Below are 14,330 nucleotides of genomic sequence, written 5' to 3'. Positions count from 1 at the left end.
GGGGCCCATTTGTGACCAGACTAAATATGCGCCCTCAGCACATCCAGCAGCCAGTCCTACCTATGGTGACCTTCGCCAGTTCAATAGCCGGTCATTTCCCCTGTGAATTTCTCTTTTTTGGTTATTCAAATCATTTTTCCAAATTTTTTATTTATAATTTTTTTTTTTTTTTTTTTTAGATACCAGTATTTGTTGTGAAATTGGTTGAAAATATTATAAAAGCAAAGAAGTGTCCATTTTTTTTTTTTTAATAGCACAAAGTACTTATAATATAGATATTTAAGTTGTGCCCCTCTTTCCATTGCGGTCCTTTTTATGTGCAGGAAGTATAGTTTTGGTTCTTCGGGGGCGGGGCTATACGATGTAATTTCTTTGCTTATTTTTATTATTATTCGTTTTTGTATTTATTTTCTTTGTACATTGTGTCCCCCTCCCTTAATTAGGTTATAAGAGATGTTCAGGGGACAGTTCAAAGGGGTTGTCCAAGATTTTGATATTGACTGTCTTTGCCCATATCTGATCGTTGGGGGGGGTTTCTGACTCCCGACACCCCAGCCAATTAGCTGTTTGAATAGGCCGTGGAGCTTCAGTGACCGATGTGGCCAGTGACGTCACAGTCATCGGTCACATGGCCTCGGCGCAGCTCAGTCCCATTCAAGTCTGTGGGCCTGGGCTGCAATACCAAACATGGCCACTATACAAAGGACGGCGCTATGCTTGGTTATCTGTGAGGAGCCTCTTCAAACAACTGATTGGCTGCAGTCCCAGGATTCGGAACCCCACCGATTAGATATTGATGACCAGTCTTAAGGATAGGCCACCAATATCAAAATGTTGGAGAGCCCCTTTAACATGCATTTTTATTTTTTTTCTGATTTCCTCTGTAACTGGTGCTGAGATGTTTGCCTCCCGACTGCACTTTAGGGCCCGTCTGGGTTTGCTGAGATACAGCAGTTTCCCAGCACCCGGTGATCATGTGATCGCCAGGACTACAGCAGTTAGCGGTGGGCGATTATTGATTGCGGAGTCTACAGTGATCAGTAATAAACCGTCTCTGCCTTTCATCTGGGCAGTCCTGTCTCTGAAGCCAGTTCTCCTCTTCTCCAGCTGTGTCATTTCTGTCCATCTGCAGACTCTGCTGTCTCTGCGGAGTTGTTTTTGGACTAGAATTTTACTGGTGCAAGAATCCACCCGAAACCATAAAATGCCCCTATATGACAGATTTTTGCATGAGGGCGCAGAGTTCCACTTCTGCAGCAAGCGTGCTGACTGCCAGGAACTTCCAGAACGCATCGCTCTGTGCCAGCTTACAGAGTGCTGGTAATACAGTGGGCAGGCCATCAGCCTAGCTACGAAGGGGTTAAACCCAGTGGGTATAGCATTCCCCCTATATATCCCCCTCCCTCCTTCCCCGGCCTCCTCACATATCCAGCAGGAAGCAGCCAAGCTGACCGAATTCAATAGGAGGAAGTGTCTGCATATACACTCTCAGCGGCACTGCCAGGACCGAGGCTGGAGTGTGGAGCCGCCACTGATATATAGGGTGTCCGGAGCCTCCCCTGTTCCAGGCAATGCGGGCGAATGTGAGATCGGCTCGGACGCTCCGGGATTAGCCGCTGGAGGGGCCGTCCACCCGAGACTTATAAAAATGTGAGCCCCCCCCAAAGCGGGGCCTGACGGATGGACATTGTACGTATGACGTCTCTCATGGTCGCATCCCTTTGGGTTTCTTTTCTTCGCAGCCTCCGATTAGCACCTCGCGGCGCTCGGACTCCGCCATATCTGTCCGCTCCTTGCACTCCGAGTCCAACATGCCCTTGCGCTCCACCTTCTCACTCCACGAAGAAGAGGATGAGCCGGTAAGCGGAAAATCTTAAGAGCTGTAAGTCGTCCGGCCCCGTGTCGTGCTCGGTCCTGGGTGGCTGCCCCCGTACATTACACGTGTCCTGCGGCCGCAGCTTCATGCATGGGGTTCGGTAAACCATTACATTAGGACCCCATTTGTCATAACCCCATTTTATATGTCCTGTGTGGGGACCCCCTTCTGTTACATGCTGCCCAACAGTATCCTCAGGAAATACTTGTATTTCCCTTAAAATAACAAATCGTTAGCGTTTTTGTTTTTTTCCCTTGCATTGTGCCGTTTCCCTGATATCCCTCCTGGAAATGTGTGAATATATTAACAGCTGGGTGTCACCTTCTCAGAGGAGGCAAGTTAGCCCTGATTGGACAGGGACAGACCCATGGCGCAAGGTAGTAATCATTTGTCGATGTCTTGTTTCCAGGGGGAATAATAGAGGGATCGAAAAGATGCTCCGGAATTTTTATGTTATGGGGGTTACAAGTTTTTGCTAAAACAGCGGTGTCCGGAGAGCGGACCGGTCCTCTGTAAAATGGCTTTCCAAGCACAGAGATGGATCTGACACTGGTGTCCGATTGGGGGGGATCCGACTGCTGTGACCCCCACCCACACTGGTCAGAGGATGGAAGATAGCTGCACTGTGCTTATTATAAATGCTGTTCCATCATTTTATAATAGTCACATGACGGGTGCAGGGAGATGAGCACAGGAACTCCCATCATTCAGGCGTCTCCAGGGTACAGCATGGCTATGGTCTCATTCACACCTGCCCTCTGTGTCCATACAGGACCCCCTGGTATTCGCGGAGCAGCCCTCGGTGAAGCTTTGCTGCCAGCTGTGCTGCAGTGTATTTAAAGACCCTGTTATTACCACGTGCGGGGTAAGTGACCTTTTGACATTGCCTTAAAAGGGTTTTCCAGTCTCCTGAAAAAATTCTGCCACTTTCTAATAACATTTGTGTTTCAGTTTCAATATCTCTGCTGGCTGTCAGGGAATGGTCACATGCTGAGGGTAGAAACCTGTCCTGGACTAGTCCGGTTCACACAGCTGAGGGTTTGCTGCCATGTGTGCAAATTAGCACGGTCTGGATCTGGGCGAGATTTATGCAGAAAACTGCAGCGGTTTCAAAACTACAACCCCCAGCATGCTCTGACAGGCTGCGGCTTAACAGTTTGGCAACAGCTGGAACGCTGCAAGTTAGAAAACAGTGGCCTCTACTGACTACGTGTAATAAAGCTGTGAAGCCTTTGAGTGTGAACAAGAACGCTTATTGCCGAACCCATGCCATTTTCCTCTAGACAATCCCAGGCACCTGTTGGGGGTGGTAGTCTTCTTTCATTTTCAGCAATATCTGGGGAACATTTCATGTGTTGATGGACCCGACTTTTGGCAGCGTCGGTATAGCGGACGGCAGTGTGTTGTTTGGCAGCCGGCAGCACTTTTTGGCTGGCGGCGGCTCGGTGCACCTGTAGCTACATCTGTTCTCAGTGCCTGCTGGGAAAGTAGTGAAAGGGGCTTCTCATATCCAGAAAGCCCGGGGGAAATAATATGGCCGCCGGCTCGTTAGTGTCGATCATGTCGCTCGGCCACTACAGTTATAGGCTGATAACGGAGGACAATAGACTGCAGGCAGCTGCGGAGCCATAGGAGATGTGACGGACTGAAGGTTCGTGTCCCTTTAAAGACGACCTTTCATCAGTTTAGCCCCTTTAAAGACTACCTTTCTCACCTTATAGGGTTCGTTGGCTGCGTTGATTTCGGCGCCTTATATTATAATGAGCCGACTCTAGTATAACTGAGTTGGCTCATAATATAAGGCGTGGAAATCAACACGGACGAACAGGGGGGGGGGGGGGATTCTTGGGGGGCCACCCTATAAGGTAAGACCATAATTAGACTAGGGCTAAACTGATGAAAGGTCCTCTTTAAGGCTCGGCACTCCCCCGGAAACCTCCGAGCAGTGCTGGCCCAGCCGTGGAAAGTTCTGCAGCAGGAAGCGCTCGGTTTCTTGCCCAGTATTGCTTCACAGCCGGCACCCAGCGCAGGAAGGGGGCAGGGAGCATGTAATATCTCCGGGGGAGGGGGGGGGGGGACCTCTCTGGCCAGAATACACAGTGAAAGTACAAGATGTGCGATCGTGAGAGAGAACCGAAAAGAGGAATCACAAGGAGGAACGATTGAGAAACCTCATAGGGCTGGTGACATGTGCACGCCCATATGCAGTGCGACTGATTTGTGTCCGTCTATACAGTAGTATTGGTTTAAAGGGGTCGTCCATGACTGATGTAAAACATGAGAATCGGACAACCTCTAACAAAAACCAGAACCGGCCCTGCACCTCACATGGATCCGGAGAGCTCCCCATTCATTGCGCCATTTGCTCTGCTTTGATTTATTTCAAGCAGGCAGTTCAGAGAGTGTGTCCTTTCTGCAGCAGCTCTCTCCCTATCACAGCTCAGACTGCATGTCCTCTCTGCAGCAGTTGAAGGATTGAACTGAGCACAGTGCGACCGCCTCAGCGATGCTACCCAGGTGGACGGAAGAATAAGTAAAGGAACAAACAGCAGGTGGCGCTATACAGATGCATTTTATTGCATAACTCAGTGGCCATACTACATTTTTTATTACATGCAATTACAAAAGTATTCAGATCCAGGTGCTGGTTTTTAAAATGTAGAATATTTTTCGTGGGACACCCCCTGTAACCCCTTGACGACCAGGCAATTTTTTTATTTTTTTGCAATAGACTGCTATACTTCCATATGCCTTTATATTTGCCTGTGCATAAAAAATACAGGGCATCTGTTAGGGCACTACACCTACAAGAGACAGTCCTGGGCACCTCCATTTGGGTCCTGGGTGTGATTGTAGTGGCACCAGTCCTTGCCCACTATGGCGAGCCACAGCTTCTATAGGGTTTCACCTTCCCCCTACCCTTGTGCATTGTCCCTAATCAGGCTTGTGAGGGTTAAGTGCCGGGATCAGCGTTTTCTATGACCACCCAGCACCTGTCAGGTCCATTTCTTTTTTAGAGCGATGTCCTCTTTGCAGAAAGAGCATCAATCTGCTGTGTGTCTCCTCGTTAAGCCACTAGGTGGCGCTGGCAGCCATTGACTCGTCTCTAATACAAATAGGTTAATCTTTTCTTCCGTCCCCCTGTGTATGGATTATGTGACAGCGGATCAGAGAATGGATTGATGAGGCTGCGGGGCCTCGGCGGGCGGGTGTAGTATAGATAAGAGGGCGCTGTCTGGACCGCTGCTGACTCTTGTCCCCTCTGCTCCACAGCATACGTTCTGCAGGAGGTGCGCCTTAACATCTGGTAGGTAGAGTCTTCTGTTACTACATTATAGTCTTTTCATAGGACGAGTCAAGGGGGAGACTCCGATATTTATTCATTTGCTGATTTGAATGGCCTGTAATGACCTGAATAGGAGGCCCGAGGCTGCACTACTGAGACATTCTGATGCCGACATGTCCCCTTCTGATATCTGACACTAAATATAGCAATATCTACATCCTACAAGTGGGTGTCATGTATATCTATGTGAGGAGAAGGGCATTAATACATTTAGTGATTTTGGAATCTCAGTAGTGCAGCCTCAAGCTTTGAGCCTGGATCATATGTCTGCCTTTTCAGATCACTCCATACACTCTTATGAGAGCCGCCATTGAGACGGGTCACATGACCATGCTGCCAGGTCTAACTAGACTGTTTAAAGTGGTTTCCCGGGCATTTGATTTTATTGGCCTATCCTCAGGATGGGACCTCAATATCTGATCGATGGGGGTCTTACCTTAACTACCTGCACCTCCACTGTTCAGCTGTGAGCGACGCAGCCTTTTCCTAGATCAGTGACATCATATTCATCGGTCACATGACCTAGGTGCAGTTCACTCCTATTCAAGTGAATGGGGCCGACCTGCAATACCAAGCACAGCCACTATACAATGGACGGCGCTGTGAGAAGGCCACGGTGCTCCGGTGAGAGCCACAGCCTCTTCAAACAGCTGATCGGCAGGGGTGCCAGGAGTCGACCCCCCCCACTAATCAGATACTGATGACTTACCCTGAGGATAGGTCATCAATATCAAACTTAATTGGGTTAATCCTGCTGTCAGAGGCCCTTTCATAACCTAACAATAGAAAGGTTATAGCCGTTTGATCAGTACATGCAGAAAACCCCCCAAAATTGTTCCGGTCATTAAGACCCAAAGCAGCGTGGGCATTAAGGGGTTAAGTCGGGTGTCTGATTAAATATTTGCACTGACATAATCCTGTTTCCTTTTCTCTCCTCGTACCAGAGAAGTGCCCGGTGGACAATGCCAAACTAACGGTGGTGGTGAATAACATCGCCGTCGCGGAGCAGATAGGGGAGCTTTTTATCCATTGTAAATACGGCTGCCGGCCCTGCGCCAACGGGAAGCCAACGACATACGAGGTGGACCCCCATGGCTGCCCCTTCACCATTAAACTAAGTGCCAGAAAGTAAGTGTCCGGTGAGGGTTGCATTAGGGAGGTACAGGTACTGAATCCTGGTGGCGGCCAAACGGGCGCAGCCTCCAAGGTGAATGGCGAAGAAATCCTCCTATCCTCACAATAGATTGGAGGGGGTCCGACATCAGCACCCCCTGCCCAGCTGTTTAAACTGGCCATGGCACTGGGGTCTGAGCACTGCGGTCTCTTCCTCGGTCTGTGATGTCACATCCATCAGCCACATGTCTTTTGTGCAGCTCAGTCCCATTCAAGTGAATGGGATTGAGCTGCAATACCAAGCACAGCCACTATACAATGGATGGCGCTGTGCTTGGTAGAGGCCACAGCTCTTGTCCAAAGAGGTGATCAGTGAGGGTGCTGGGAGTTGGACCCCCACTGATCAGATACTGATGATCTATCCTGACTATAGGTCATCAAAGTTTTCTTTTTTTTCCAGGAGTTTAATGTTGATGGCCTATTCTCAGAATGGATCCATATCTGATCGGTGGGGGTCCAACTCCTGGCAGCCCCACCGATCAGCTGTATGAAGAGGCCATAGTGCTCCAGTGAGTGCTGCAGCCTTCTCTCTGCTCACCAATCACAGCGCCGTCCATTGTATAGTGGCTGTGCTTGGTATTGCATCCCTGGCCCATTCACTTGAATGGGACTGAGTTGCACCTAGGTCATGTGACTGATTAATGTAATGTCGCAGGCCTAAAAGGAGACCACAGCGCTCACTGCAGCACCCCAGCCTCTTCAGACAGCTGATCGGACCCCCACAGATCCAATGGTGAGGGGATGACCTATCCTGAGGACATCCACAATATAACATTTCTGAAAACCCCCTTTAATCACTGGAAGTCCCTACCTTGACAAAGGGATAACTGCATATGAGTACTAAGGTGGGAAGCCTCTGGAAGATTTGACATGATGGGCGTTGTAGTTGACTAACACTGGATTGTTTGACTACTCCTCTTGTCAGTATGGCTCTACGACTCGCGTCTCATCCCTCGCATCTTTCCTTCTGTTATGTCGTTGCAGGGACCATGAAGGCAGTTGCGATTATCGGCCGGTGCGTTGTCCTAATAATCCGAACTGCCCCCCACTGCTGAAAATGAACCTGGAGGCCCACCTGAAGGAGTGTGAACACATCAAGTGCCCTCATTCAAAGTATGGGTATGTTCAGGGGTGGGGTGGAGTAGCTCAACCCACATAGAAGCTGCTGGTGGACAGAGCATACATGACATACAAGGCTTATAGGGACCCCGTCTGTAAACGTGCCCCACAGGACCCATTTAGAACCGGTTTGATGTATGCACCAGGAACTTTCCGGGAACATATGGCAAACATACTGCCGTGTGAATGTAGCCTAAGGGTGTTGTCGTGCTATATGATATTATACCTGCTTCCTTCTGCCATCCAGGTGCACGTTCATTGGGAACCAGGACACCTACGAAACACACCTAGAGACTTGTAAATTTGAGGGTCTCAAGGAATTCCTCCAGCAGACAGATGACCGATTCCACGAAATGCAAGTGGCCATGACACAGAAAGACCAGGAGATCGCCTTCCTCCGCTCCATGCTTGGAAAACTCTCAGAGAAGATCGACCAGCTGGAGAAGAACCTAGATCTTAAGTTTGGTAGGTCGTGGTCCAAGTCCGTTTTCACAGTGGCCTTCTAGCTGCTGTGAACTGTGCTGTTTCAACATCCTGGGAGTTGTAGTTTTCCAACAGCCGAAGAGCCACGAGCTAGAACCGGACATGAATAAACAGACTAGACAACCTATGAGTTCCCAGGAATCGGGCTGGGTGGAGGCTGACTGTAGGGTTGTTCCTGCTCCTGACCTGAACCTTGTTTTTCCTTTACAGATGTCTTGGACGAGAACCAAAGCAAGCTGAGCGAAGACTTGATGGAGTTCCGTAGAGATGCCTCAATGCTGAATGTGAGCTGAGAAGACATCAGAAAGTAAGTGCCCTCCTGCTGTCCCGCACGTCGCCTCTGACCATACACTTCTCTGTGTTACAGGATGAACTTTCCCACATCAACGCTCGGCTGAACATGGGAATACTTGGCTGTAAGTAGAAGACAAGACACTAGCCTGTCACTAACCCATTACAGCTGCTCCTCTGACTGCCTGTTCTTCTCTGCAGCCTACGACCCCCAGCAGATATTTAAGTGTAAGGGCACTTTTGTGGGGCACCAAGGCCCAGTGTGGTGTTTATGCGTCTACTCCATAGGAGATCTGCTGTTTAGTGGCTCCTCTGACAAAACCATAAAGGTAATGAGTGTTTCCATACTCGCTATGTGTGGTCCTGGCCCTGGCTGTGAGCGCGGCCCTGGCTGTGAGCGCGGCCCTGGCTGTGAGCGCGGTCCAAATACGGACCTTATGTGGTCCTACTCCCTTTATCACCTTCCTTACACTGGCATCTTTTCTAGGTGTGGGACACCTGTACAACGTACAAATGCCAAAAGACGCTGGAGGGGCATGACGGCATCGTACTGGCCCTTTGTATTCAAGGGTGAGTCCTTAAACCACTGTGTGAAAACCGTGTCATTGTCATTGCTTTTGTTACATTATAAGCCGTCAGCGTCAAGTGTTCAGTTCTTCTGCAGCGCCACCACAGGAGAAATGAAGCATTACAGAAATCGGTGGGCTGTGTGTGTAATGCAGGACTGGACAGATCCTCCAGAGACGCTATTTGTAGCTGTTTTTTGCCCTGAGTAATGGGTTGAGTTGAGGGTCTTGAACAGGAGACCCCTCAGAATAGGGTGTATGATTGTTCAGATGTGTCCATTACTATGACTAGAAATGATGGCGGCACACTGAATATCTCCCGCGCCTCTTATCACAGTACGTTGGAGTCCGTCTAGTCCATTGGTATTGATTCCTTGTTTCTCCTGTTCTACAGAAGCAAGCTCTACAGCGGCTCAGCGGACTGCACTATAATTGTGAGTATGATGGCCGGAGTGTTCCCCAGATGCAGGTACCTGGAGGAATGATGGAGGACAGCCCAATTCATTGTGATCTGCTATAGCGAGTGTCTCTGCTTTCAGGTGTGGGACATCCCAACTCTCATGAAAGTGAACACTATCCGAGCGCATGACAACCCAGTGTGCACTCTAGTGTCCTCACACAACATGCTCTTCAGCGGCTCCCTGAAAGCCATCAAGGTTGGTGCCCATCTCTGTGGGTTTCTTACAATTAGCCAGAGTCCGACCGACCACTGGGAAAATGTCGGACCCTAAAGGTTATATACAGATTTGCAAACAATTGATTTTTCTCTCTAAATCTACATGAAAAATGAGGCAAGTTTGCAGTAGGTCTTAAGTAAAAATATCCTATTGTTTTTCTACAGCCTCTGTGCGGAGCTATGGTAACAGACAACAAGCCACTTCTGTGTCGTGTAATCCTGCAATCTTGCAGTCTCATACTGTCTTCCATTTAGCCTCTGCATTATGCTCCCATATGAGCCAGAAGTAGAGGACAGACAGAAGGGAATGGGACTGCAGGATCAGACTACACAGGGCTTGTCTGTTACCATGGAAACTCATAGTTGTGCAATGAATTTGCAGAAATAAAATGGGAAAATTCTAATTAACACTTATTGCAAAATTGAGAGAATAAAAAAAAAACTATTTACAAAGGTGGACATAGCCTTTAACCATTTATTTTAGGATAGTAGTAGGAGATGACCAGAAGTGACACCATGTTTCTTTTCCTCTGTGCAGGTTTGGGACATAGTGGGTACAGATTTAAAGCTGAAGAAGGAGCTGACCGGTCTTAACCACTGGGTCCGTGCACTGGTGGCCTCACAGAACTACTTGTACAGCGGATCCTACCAGACCATAAAGGTAAGAGATGATGATGAGGGCAATTCTGTCATATTAAAGGAGCACTCCGGGGAAAAAGGTGATGTGCTGTTTTATCACTAGAGCAGGGCTGAGGGGGCGGAGCATGACACAGATTTCAAGAACACCATGGAGAATCCCTGTGTCATGCTGTACCCCTCAGGCCCTGCCTTTAGAAATAGCACAGCCTATCAGTTCCTTAGAAAGGTAAAGAAGATATTAAATATCATCAGAACATTTCTTCTGTTGTCTTCACCAGATATGGGACATCCGGAGCCTGGAGTGTGTCCACGTCCTGCAGACGTCGGGTGGAAGCGTTTACTCCATTGCCGTCACCAACCACCACATCGTGTGCGGGACATATGAAAATCTCATCCACGTGAGTAGAAATGTTAATTCACACATACTACATAAGAATTCTATAAAATAGAAGGATGTGGAAAAGAGATCTACGGCCCGACTCTCAATATTCTGCAGAACTACTAGAGATCCCTCTTCTATTCCGCCATCTTTATTCTGGTGACTCGTAGCTGTCATCAGGGACGGATTGGCCATAGACCGTACAGGGGAATTTCCCGGTTGGCCGATGACCTGGGGGCCGCCTGGGCCCTCCTCATGGCGGGCCAGTGGAAGTTTTTGGGGGTGTATTTTGTGATGGACGGTAATATATGGCTCTGTTGGCGCGGTATAATGTGCCACAATATGGTATTGCTGGCCCTGCCTTCCATCAATTTGGGCCCAACTACAAAACGGGGCCACTTCTAGTATGTTTTTCCAGGCAAGTCCACCCCTGGCGGTCTTCTCTCTATTTTTCCTATATCACCAGTTTTTGTTCTTTATCTTCTCCAGGTCTGGGACATCGAGTCCAAGGAACAAGTTCGTACATTAACCGGACACGTTGGGACAGTGTACGCTTTGGCCGTCATCTCCACCCCTGACCAAACTAAGGTTTTCAGTGCCTCGTATGACAGATCTTTACGGGTACGTGACTCCTTATTGCTTCCATTATCCAAAAATGACTATGGGGGCCACAGTTAAGATGTCAGCTTTCCTTATTGACCTGTTTATTAAACTCTGGCCAAAAGTGCGTGCAAGTTCTGTGGGGAAATAAGTGGCAGCCATAGTGCTGCTTATCACTGAGAAATCCGATAAACACAACCACCGATGTCACTAGAGGCTGTGCCAACAGCCATAGACGCTGGTGCCCCGCATGTTCAGATATCTCGGACCTCTCCAGGGGATTTGCATAAAAGTCTAACTCTTTAGCTTCATGCCTGAATCTGACTGGATCTAACCACTGAGCGTGACATCTCTTCTCTGCCACTCTCTCTTCTTCTTCTTAAGGTCTGGAGTATGGATAACATGATTTGCACACAGACATTGCTGAGACATCAGGGCAGTGTGACCGCATTGGCCGTATCCAGGGGACGCCTGTTTTCCGGTGCCGTAGACAGTACAGTAAAGGTAAGTTCTGGCCATTGCTTTGTGTGGTGGCATCTGAAGGCCACTAGATGGCATCATTACTGCAGGCCGTTCCTAGCTTGGACTTGCATGTTTGGGATAGAACACCATGAAGGATTGTCTGGATTGGACAACCACTTTCCAGATCCTGATGTTGGGTAGGCTAGTTTCACACTAGCGGCCGGGGACTCCAGCGGGTGAACAGCCTGTCGGATCCGTCCTGCCGCTAGTTCACGTGTGCCCCTGGACTGCCGCTCCGTCCCCATTGACTATAATGGGGGCGGAGTTCCGGCGGCAGCGCACGCGGAGAGGTACTTTTAGTCTGACTGCCTCTCGGAGTGCGCTGCCGCTGTAACTCCGCCCCCATTATAGCGGTGACAAAATTATCCCATTACATGGAATTCCCATTGATTTTCCATGGAAGCCCTTTACCTACCCATGGCAAAAGATACCCCTCTGCAGTGCCCTCTGATAGATGGGCGGTCTCTCCCATAATGGGGTCCTTACTTCACAATTCCCTAATAAATCATACTTTTTGGGGAAAGACTTGCTATTTTTCCACTTTAGGCTTCATTAAAAATTATCTATAGTCAGGTACTACTGCCCATGACAGTAACTCCCATCTTCCATCCCTTGGCTGCATTGTGTGTCTGCCACTTACTCATTCTTCTTGCCTTCTTAGGTCTGGACCTGCTAATTGTGACCAAACTCCTCCAGTTATAGCCTCTGCCCAAACCGCTGCCAAGTCTTCTGTGCCAGCCTTCCACATATGATGCCACGGACACGTCACTTTTGATAACAGAACTTTTTTGGGACCTTGTCCTCCTCCTGCTGGAACGTTTTCTCCCAGTTCTGAGCTCTGACACCACAGCGATATTGGAACTAAATGGAACAGCGGACAGGAAAAAGCCAGTTCACCCTAGCTGTGCCCGCTGTGCCCTCTATGCTGGGCAGGAAATTATAGTGATAAAGGTGACTGTGGGATCAGGAATGGATAGTCAATATTTATTACGAGCCGGACAAGGGTTAAAAGTCATTGTCTTATTGCATCATGGGTTGCTCCAAAGTAGTGGCCGCCTGAGCTATGAAGTTGTTTCTCTTGTGTAGGCTTACATTAGCTTGACACATTCCACCCCGATCTGCCCGGGCATTGTGCCCAGTGCGATAATGTGATAAAATGCTGCCGGGTCCGCACATGGCAACTGCCGGCGACAGGACACAGGCCTTTTTCAGAGGATCATATACATTGTTATATACAGTCTCCACAAAAAATGTTACTTCCAGACTAGTCGAGTTATGATAGATCATGCCACTAGGTGGCACCATTCTCACGGCCGCACCTTGTCTTTATCCCTGTCCACCGCTGGAGGGCATAAGTGCTTGCGTCCTACTTCCCGTCCTGCTGTAGGTATATACTGTGGTGTATTCTACACTACAAGGCGGGGAAGTATGGCACAAGAGTCTCTGCCATGCTGAGAAGAGGGGCATCGTGACGAGCTGTAGACATCATTAAGAAGGGGAGCGGTACCATATATAGTGGGAGGAGCACCCCAATATTCTTGGCATAACAGAAAAGTCAGTTTGTGACTTTTATTTCAGGGGGTAACGGGCAAATGGCAAATCCTCCCATTACTAAATGCAAATGTGTGGAGTAGCCAAGATCTACTTGGATTGGCACAGTTGCCTTCGCCTTTAAGGAATGTAATCCGCACCCCCCTCAATACTGTAATAACCCACGTACGCCTTGGGTCCCTACACCTGGGCTGGGCGCTTATCGCTGCTGTGACCCCCAGTCTGGTTGTCCCATAACCACCAAAGAATGTGACCCATGATCAGACCCCACTGTCTCGCTCACTATGGACCTGAGGAGCTCGATGATAACATGGAGCTATAGGAAGGTATTTAATGTACAGGTTTGACTATCTAGCTCTTGTAGAAATAGCTGGCGGCATTGCTGGGCCTTGTAGTACCTGTGGTCTGTACCATTGTAAGGGGTGGGAGGGAGGCGGGTCTTGTACAAGCGCTCTCTTCTTTTTGTCACAGATGTTTTTACGGTTTTGTACACAATGTATTGGTGTATAGGTCGTCCCGCTCGTGATTATATACTGTGCACGCCCATCACTGTATATACTGTAGATTTTTATCATTATTTTAAATGGACGCTCGACGAGGTTGGTGCTCAGAACCGCTTTCTCACGTCACTACTGGATATATCGGACTATAAAAATCCTAAGGGGCATTTACCTCCAAATGTAAAAAAATTCTATAAAAATCACCAGCAAATAGCAGTCCTGGGTGACAGTACGGCAGCAGTGATGGGGGTTGTCACCCAGCTTTCCCAGAGGCTGACAACACAAGGACTTCTGTCTCCTGGTGATTTTGTGGGATTCTGGAGGTGCGTGCTCGCTCCTCATCACTACTTTTCACGCGCTCTCCTGCCTGCAGCGAGCACAGGGGGTCTGGATGGATCATACTAATGGGGCCCATTCCCATCTCTGTCCATCTTACTTCCCAGCAGTGACTCTCCAGGTACGCCTCGCGCCTCGCGGCATCCCGGCTTCACTCCCGTCATACATCACTTTCCATAAACTCATTTTTTGAGCCCCTTTTTCTACGGTTTTTAAATATTGTATTATAGAATCAGCGAATCTTCATTAAAAATAAAACTGAAATGAAGGTAA

The 14,330-nt window shown here is 48.7% G+C and overlaps 1 protein-coding gene across 8 annotated transcripts in view; it reads left to right on the top strand.

The window, feature by feature from the left end:
• Positions 1–14,330, top strand: part of TRAF7 (TNF receptor associated factor 7) — a 34,911-nt gene extending 20,581 nt beyond the window's left edge. For all 8 annotated transcript variants that reach the window (XM_044304956.1, XM_044304960.1, XM_044304964.1 and 5 more), the window contains 17 exons: positions 1,743–1,859; positions 2,649–2,741; positions 5,150–5,183; positions 6,167–6,350; positions 7,380–7,514; positions 7,762–7,979; positions 8,208–8,281; positions 8,365–8,413; positions 8,490–8,617; positions 8,776–8,858; positions 9,249–9,288; positions 9,394–9,510; positions 10,069–10,191; positions 10,448–10,567; positions 11,038–11,169; positions 11,533–11,652; positions 12,332–14,330. In XM_044304956.1, the coding sequence (XP_044160891.1) occupies positions 1,743–1,859; positions 2,649–2,741; positions 5,150–5,183; positions 6,167–6,350; positions 7,380–7,514; positions 7,762–7,979; positions 8,208–8,281; positions 8,365–8,413; positions 8,490–8,617; positions 8,776–8,858; positions 9,249–9,288; positions 9,394–9,510; positions 10,069–10,191; positions 10,448–10,567; positions 11,038–11,169; positions 11,533–11,652; positions 12,332–12,346 (1,782 nt within the window). In that variant the 3' untranslated portion in view covers positions 12,347–14,330. The remainder of the gene's footprint in view (positions 1–1,742; positions 1,860–2,648; positions 2,742–5,149; positions 5,184–6,166; positions 6,351–7,379; positions 7,515–7,761; positions 7,980–8,207; positions 8,282–8,364; positions 8,414–8,489; positions 8,618–8,775; positions 8,859–9,248; positions 9,289–9,393; positions 9,511–10,068; positions 10,192–10,447; positions 10,568–11,037; positions 11,170–11,532; positions 11,653–12,331) is intronic.

Source organism: Bufo gargarizans, chromosome 8 (genome assembly GCF_014858855.1).
Source record: "Bufo gargarizans isolate SCDJY-AF-19 chromosome 8, ASM1485885v1, whole genome shotgun sequence".
Classification (NCBI taxonomy): Eukaryota; Metazoa; Chordata; class Amphibia; order Anura; family Bufonidae; genus Bufo; species Bufo gargarizans.
The sequence above is the reverse complement of the archived record's forward strand: the minus strand, read 5'-3'. Positions and strand labels throughout refer to the sequence as shown.